The 8080-nt window shown below is 51.4% G+C and overlaps 1 protein-coding gene across 2 annotated transcripts in view; it reads right to left on the reverse strand.

The window, feature by feature from the left end:
• The window catches only part of Tssc1 (tumor suppressing subtransferable candidate 1), a 131383-nt gene that overhangs the window by 20534 nt on the left and 102769 nt on the right, over positions 1–8080 (reverse strand). For both annotated transcript variants that reach the window (XM_013028881.1, XM_013028883.1), the window contains exon 5: positions 3455–3554. In XM_013028881.1, coding sequence (XP_012884335.1) covers positions 3455–3554 — 100 coding nt within the window. The remainder of the gene's footprint in view (positions 1–3454; positions 3555–8080) is intronic.

The raw sequence follows: 8080 nt of genomic DNA on the forward strand, positions 1-8080 counted from the left end.
GGGTACACAGGGGCAGGACGGGTACACAGGGGCAGGGCGGGTACACAGGGGCAGGACGGGTACACAGGGGCAGGGCGGGTACACAGGGGCAGGACAGGTACACAGGGGCAGGACAGGTACACAGGGGCAGGGCGGGTACACAGGGGCAGGACAGGTACACAGGGGCAGGATGGGTACACAGGGGCAGGGCGGGTACACAGCGGGGCAGGACAGGTACACGGCACACAGCGGGCAGGGCACAGGCCCCACCCAAGAGCCTAGGGCACCAGCACACCTAGATGGTGGGTGAGGAGAGGCTGTGCAGGTAGCACGGCCCTGCGCTGGGTGCGGGAGGCAAGGAGCTGCAGCAGAGCAGCAGGCAGGGAGCGGGGCAGCGGGGCAGCGGGGCAGCGGGGGAGCGGGGGAGCGTGGAGGCCTGGGGCCCACAGCCGCAAACCCTCCCACACACCTGCTCTGGTCTCCACAACCTGGGTGATCTCAACACATCGGCGCCCAGACGTGTTGGTTCTGGTGTCCCACAACTCTGTTTCCTACTTTTGGGGTTGATTGGAGATGAGTCTCATAGATTTCCTTGCCTAGAATGGCTTCAAACCATGAGCCTCAGATCTCAGCCTCCTAAATAGCTAAGATTATAGGCATGAGCCACAGGTACCCAGCTAAAATATAGAACCCCCTTACCTATAATCATCCTTTTTTCCTTTTCTTCCTTCCTTCCTCCCTTCCCTTTCCTTCCTTTTGTGTATGCTAGAACTGGGGATTGAACTCAGGGCCTCACATTCTCCCTTGTTTTTTTTCACTCAAGGCTAATATTCTACCACTTGAGCTATACCTCTACTTTTAAAGCCGTGGGGGGGGGGGGGGGGCGGGGGGTGGAACTCAAGGCCTGGGAACTGTCCCTGAGACTTTTTTGGCTCAAGGCTAACACTTTACTTTTTTTTCTTCTCTTTTTGGCGGTTAAGAGTCTCATGGACTTTTTTGCCTGGACTGGCTTCGAAGCACAATCCTTACATCTCGGGCCTCCTGAGTAGTCAGGATTATAGGTCTGAACCTCGGCCACTAGTACCAGCTTCTAAAGCCTATTTATAAAACAAAATCTTCTCCTCTGAGACGGCCTGTAGTAAAAGATAGAAAGACAAGTGAAAGCAGGAAGAAATATTTCTAAAAGGTCATACATGCTCCAGAGCAGGTACATACAGGGTACAGGGAGGGGCTCCCACATGGAACATACACGGTACAGGGAGTGGCTCCCACATGGAGCATACGCAGTCCAGGGACTGGCTCCCACATGGAGCATACCCGGTACGGGGAGTGGGCTGCACATGAACTTCCTGTGAGAAAACCTGCAACACCACTGAGTCCTTGTAAGCCCTGAATCCTATCGCAAGTACTGTCGTGTGTGTGTGAAGCTCTTTCCCAACACAGCACACGCCGGCTCTCCCGGGTCCACTCCAGGGACACTGCACGCGTGTGTGGACAGAGAATACCTTTTGCTGCCACCTTGGCAGAAGCCATTAATGTCCACGGCCGGTGAAAGCTGGTGCACGTGAAGATGAATGAGCATGGAGTGAAATGGGGAGGCACCCCACCTCCATCAGGGCCCGTGGACCCCCGGACCCCCCACCCCAGGGCTCCCCAGGGTTCTGCTAATGATTATAAATGGCAAAGAATCGCCAATTTAATTGCAAAAGGTAATGATGCAGTGAGCATAAGATTAGATTCACCACACAATGCAATATCCTCAAACAATAAAAGCGGAGGAGCTGGTGTGAGGAGGCTGGAATCGATGGAAGGTTTCTGTATTAAACGCCACGGCCCAGGTCACAAAGGGGTATTGACAGAACTGCTGACAGCAGACAAAAAAGGGGCAGAGAATACCAAATTGATCTCTGTAGAAAATAAGTTACAGATTAATCACCCGACCTCAAAACCCTTCAGCAATGACTTGGGTGTGAAGCCGTGTTCGCTGCTAGCCACAGAGCAGGCCAGCTCAGGTTGGACAGTGAAATCTTCCCGAGCTAGTGCATGGCGCCTCAGGAGCCTGCACTCCCAGGCTAGCTCCCAGCTTGGGGCACCCCGAGTGCTTGGGGAGCTCTACCTAGCAGTCTGTAGACCCAGAGCAGCCTTCCCCCCTAAGAGTTGCTCCCACCTTCTGTGAGTTTACCATGCAGTGGGAGAGGACTCTCCCCCCACCCCCGCCCCAAGCTTGCCACACTAAAACCCCAGCTGCTGAGGGGTGACTGGACAGACACAGCTCCAAAAAGGCACCCTGCCCCAAGTGGACACAGCCAGGCCTACAGGCCAGCCCAGCCAATCTCAAGCAGCATTCCCTCTGGCCATGGGCTTTACTTTAAACATTCCTGTGAAACATGGATTCGATGCACAACACAGAGGTATGTCTCGTTTTAACATGTTTTTAATAAAATAATTTCCTTAAATACTTTTAATGCTATAGGAAAAGTCAACTCTTAATTTCACATTAAAGACTGTGACCATTCAGGGCTTTTTTTTGCCAGTCCTGGGGCTTGAACTCAGGGCCTGAGGCTGTCCCTGAGCCTCTCTGTGCTCAGGGTTAGCACACCACCACTTGAGCCACAGCACCACTTCTGACTTTTCTGAGTAGTTTAGCAAAGTATAGAGTTTCATGGACTTTCCTGCCAGGGCTGGCTTTGAAACACAATCCTCAGATCTCAGCCTCCTGAGTACCTAGGATTACAAATGTGAGCCACCAGCGCCCAGCACCATTCAGTTTTTAAACTTTAACAAGTTACTTAATATTTTAAAAGTCTGACTTCTATGCCACATATTAGTAAAGCTAAATCATGATCCTGCCATCTCTTTGACCAGGGGAGTAAGGGAAGGGTTTATTATTACTATAGTAAGCACCACGAGGGAAAGGAGCTAAGTAAAAGTCAGAGGAACAAATAAACATGAGAGAAGGCTGTTTCTAACAAAACTACCCAAAGACAGGGTTCTCAATTCCCTGTGGCAGAAGAGACAAATGTGGGCCTCGGTACATGTGACATTAGAAGAACTGCCAGGTCACAGTTCTTGAGTTTTTGTTCTCCTAAAGTTGTTGCTTTGACAAAGTAAGTGCCAGGAAATTATGGATGCATGTAAAAATGCATTCTAAAGAAAAAAGTTATGGAAAATCCTATATGAGACAAAATATTCATAAAAACTTGTATTTGAAAGCAAGACTGTGTCCCAAGGAAGTGCTAACAGTTATTTTTGTAACTCATGCAAATACATTTTCTGTAAGTGCTACTACTGGAGAATGTAACTTCAGCCAACAGTACCCTGGAAACCCTGCATGACAAAGACGACACACCGGAAAAGGACGGCAGCCTCCCTTGGGACAAGGCAGTGAAGGGGGCGGGCCTTGCAACTGTCACCTAGCCCCCACTTCCACCCCAATCACCCCACGGTCTGACAACCCCCTGGCGATGCCACTTACCACAGCCTGGCTTGAGCTCTCCTGCAGGTCCCACAGCAGGATGCGGTTGTCTGCCAGTGAGATGACTCTCTTCCCATCTCCCATCGGCTCCCATGTGACGCTGAGAGGAGGAGAAGGGCTCAGTATTAACATGGACGCAGGAGATTCCAAACCCCCAAACCTGCAGCAGCTCAGAGCTTTTATACACATTCTTCGTACTCTAGAAAACTGCTTTCCTGGCCAGAAGTCACTGGAAGTCTTTATGTCTGGTCTTGTTTGGGGGATGTGCGGGTGTCTCACCACAATGGACATCTCAAAGCCCTGACTCCAGCATTTGGAGACGGAGCCTCTGAGAGACAACCAGAGTTAGATGAGCTCATGAGGGTAGGGTTAGTCCCTGTTAGGAGAGAGCGCATATCCTCTGTCTGCTTCTGCAGTGTGAGAGCAAAGAAGGCAGCAGCCATTTGCAAAGCAACAAGAGAACTTCACCGAGAACTTTGCCAGCAATACTCTGACAGTGGCTTTCAGCCCTGGGAAACGTGGAAAGTGGATGTGTGCAGCTTCTTCATGGCATTCCAGGACTGTGTGTCTGTGGCTAAGGAAGGGACAGCCATGGATCCACAGGATGGATGGAGAGCTGAAAGGAGGAACAGACCAGAGCTGATTTGGGACAGAATGCCATCTCTTTAGTAGAACGAAGGCAGAGTGGAGGGGATGGGAGGGCAGAGCTAAGAGCTGAGTGCTGAGCCGGCCAGCATTGCAGCCCACCCTGCAGGGCGCAAGGCTGTCACCTGAGACAGGAAGTGAGCCGGCCAGCATTGCAGCCTAGCCTGCAGGGCGCAAGGCTGTCACCTGAGACAGGAAGTCGTGGTCTTGGCCTGAGCCATGCAGGGCCAGCTTCCATTGTCTGCAGCTCAATTGTGCACAAGAACAGAATCTATACCTGAGAGCACAGCAAAGGCCAAGAATTGTGATCTCTGTGCTAAAAGCTATAAAAGGATTCTGAATTTTTGGCCACACATAGGAACAACCATATATAACTATAATTTGTCAGCTTTTCATTAAAAAACAAATTCTTTTAAAGTTTTCAGGTAGCTAAGTCATATTCAGTCACTGTTAATAAAAACTGACAGGTCAAACTGATAAGTATACATTAAACCTAGGGCAGGGTAAAAGCAGATCCCAAGCCACCCTCGTGAGGCAAAGCAGAGATCATGAGACTGAAATGAGCAGTACAGTTACAGGAAGTTCATCCTAAATTCAGAAAGTAGCATCAGAAAAAAGGACTCCACAGGGAAATTGCGGCATGATGCCAAACAGACCAACAACCCCAGGTTCATCATCCACAAGTCTGCAGACATCCTACCAGCCACCCAAGACCTACACCGGAAGTGCAGGTTTCACCTGAACAGAGATAGTCCCTGCGTCCAGTCCCCAGGATTGCAGCAATTTCAATCCTGGACACTCCTGAGCAACGCTGGACTGGTGAGCCAAGTGATACGCCTGCCAAGGTCGACACAGACAGTGCTGACAGGGAGGCAGTCGGATGCACAGGCACGTAATGGCACTGGCTCATTACAGAACGGGCCCTCAGCTGCTCAGTGCAGCTCACGGAGTGCCAGCAGTGCCCTGCTACCCAGAGCACCGGTACTGAATCACAGCACACACAGGCCCAGTGCTGTCCACCCATCTGCATGCCGTCAGCCATACATGCACACGCTATTCTGGTGCTTTCTGGGGCATTTTCAGTGAGCCTGTTGTACACACACACACACACACACACATACACACACACCCTGGTGTTCATGGCGGTCTATGAAGTAAGTCTGTCCCGGCCCATCCCCATCTGTCTGAAATGCTGGGTCCCAGCATGCTTGGCCCACGCTGCTCCGGAACACTGACATGCTCATCTCATGGCTAGGGAGCCCCTGAAAACTCACTTTCCACATCAATACATTTTTTACTGGTTTTTTGGCTTAGCAAAATATGTGTGTGCATACAAATGAATATTAATTCCAAGACTGGAAAGACCAGACAGTGAAGTCCACACTCACCTCCATCCCTCCGACAGCACAGGAAGCCTCACAGTGAAACACAGTGAAACACGTGTGACCAGACTTTCCTTTAGCAGACCCAGCCCTGCAAGGGCATCTTCCCGGAGGACTATGGGCGCCGCTGCGTGAGCTAGAGGGAGGGAGGCGGCACTTCTGATGGTGCGCTATCCTTCTCACCTGCCAGGGAGGGGCTAGGGAGGCACTTCCTGGAGACAAGGCTCCTTCCTCACTAGACTACAAAAGAAAAGACAAAATGAGTCCCAATGGTGGCAGAAGTTACTTTCAACATCTGGAAGACACAGAAGGCAGAACTGCTTTGCTTTAGAAAATAAGCTTCTGCCGGCCACCAGCAGCTCACGCCTGTCATCCTAGCTACTCAGGAGGCTGAGATCTGACTTTTCCAGCAGGAAAAGTCCATGAGACTCTTTAATAGACCACTCAGAAAACTGGAAGTGGTGCTGTGGCTCAAGTGGTACAGCTTAAGCTGAAGGACAGCTCCCAGGCCCAGAGTTCGAAAGAAAGAAAAGAAAGAAAGAAAGGAAGAAAGAAAGGAAGAAAGAAAGAAAGAAAGAAAAAAAGAAAGAAAGAAAGAGAGAGAGAAAGAGAGAGAGAAAGAAAGAGAAAGAAGGAAGGAAGGAAGGAAGGAAGGAAGGAAGGAAGGAAGGAAGGAAGGAAGGAAGGAAAAGCTTCATGTTCTTACAGGGTAAGGGAGGGAAGGAGGGAGAGACGGAAAGAAAAAAGAGAGAGAAAGAAAGAAAGAGAGAGAGAAAGTAAGTAAGCTTCATGTTCTTACAGGGTAAGGTTTTAAGAAAAGCTTCATTCCAAGGGCACAAAGCCTGTTGTCACTTGATTCTCACAGTCACGTGATTATAAACGGCTACAAAGAGGGCAGCTACAAATATGGGAAGGGGAAGGCATGCTACTGGAGGCTGGGGAGTCCCCTGGTGCAGGGAAAGCGTCCCTCCTCTAGGGTCCTGAAAGAGTTCGCCAGCCAATACAAACCCACCCCTAAGCCAGCTGGGAAGCCATCGATGACTCACAGGCTGGCCTTGGGAGAGGCCAGCCAAGTTCTAACCCCACTGGAGATGCCCCAAACCCACTACACACACAAGATCTAACCCCACTGGAGACGCCCCAAATCCACCACACGCACAAGATCTAACCCCACTGGAGACGCCCCAAACCCACCACACGCACAAGACCTAACCCCACTGGAGACGCCCCAAACCTACCACACGCACAAGACCTAACCCCACTGGAGACGCCCCAAACCCACCACACGCACAATATCGAACCTCACTGGAGATGCCCCAAACCCACCACACACACAAGATCTAACCCCACTGGAGACGCCCCAAATCCACCACACACACAAGATCTAACCCCACTGGAGACGCCCCAAATCCACCACACGCACAAGACCTAACCCCACTGGAGACGTCCCAAACCCACCACACGCACAAGGCCGGAGGGCTTCAGAAAGGGGGGTATGTGAATGTGAATGCTGTGGAACAGAAGGTTTGTAGCACTGCAAGTCTAGCTTCCTCCTCCTAAGTAAGTGTCAGAGCAAAGCACCAAGTGCCAGGAGGGAAGACCTGCCAAGGGCAGAGGCAGAGATGGACAGGTAGCATCCATTCCTCAGCAGTGACTCTGGGAAGGGCAGACTGCAGGGACAGAGGGACAGAGGGCGTACTATCAGCCTACCCCTCATCAGCCTTGCCATGCCTCCCTCTGTGGACCCTACAAGGCCACCCTCATGCTTCTCTGTGGCGGGCGTTTTGGCCTCACACCTGCCATCCACGCCACACAGTCAGCTCTGAGAGCAGACTGCTCGCCCGCGGGTACGCGCAGCACATGGCTGCCTGCCAGTCACACAAGAGCCCTTCAAACGCCGAGAGGCGAACGCGTCCTGTGCTCCTCTCTGCAAGTCCAGTGCACTCTCAACTCATCAGGGAGAAACTGGAAAGATTCTGTTAATCAAGCACAGCTCTGTGCTTGGTCTGTTCAAGAGGCTTGTGATGAGAAGAGCCGCTGGGGACAGGGGGTGAGTGGCTGCAAGGAGCCCGTGATGGCCGCTGGGAACGAAGACATGCCACCACCACCGGGCTCCAGCTGCCTTTTACCTAAAGTAGTCATTTCTACCCTAAAATCCCCTCTCAGAACCACTTTTGCTGCGCCCCATAAGGTTTGGTATGTTGTGACACTGTCATCACTAGTCTAAGATACCTGTTTCCCTATCAATGATTTTGGTATTTTCCATTAATGTAAGCATACTGGCAGAAATGACTTTATACCCTGGCACCAATTACCTGTGAGCTGAGCCTAGTCAAACAGGCATGTGATCTGAGCCTAGAGTCATACAGGTCTGTGATCTGAGCCTAGAGTCACACAGGTCTGTGATCTGAGAGTCACGCAGGCCTGTGATCTGAGCCTAGTCACGCAGGCCTGTGAGCTGAGCCTAGAGTCACACAGGCCTGTGATCTGAGCCTAGAGTCACACAGGCCTGTGATCTGAGCCTAGAGTCACACAGGTCTGTGATCTGAGCCTAGTCACGCAGGTCTGTGATCTGAGCCTACAGTCACGCAGGCCTGTG

Source organism: Dipodomys ordii, unplaced genomic scaffold (genome assembly GCF_000151885.1).
Source record: "Dipodomys ordii isolate 6190 unplaced genomic scaffold, Dord_2.0 Scaffold115, whole genome shotgun sequence".
In the NCBI taxonomy this organism is placed as follows: Eukaryota; Metazoa; Chordata; class Mammalia; order Rodentia; family Heteromyidae; genus Dipodomys; species Dipodomys ordii.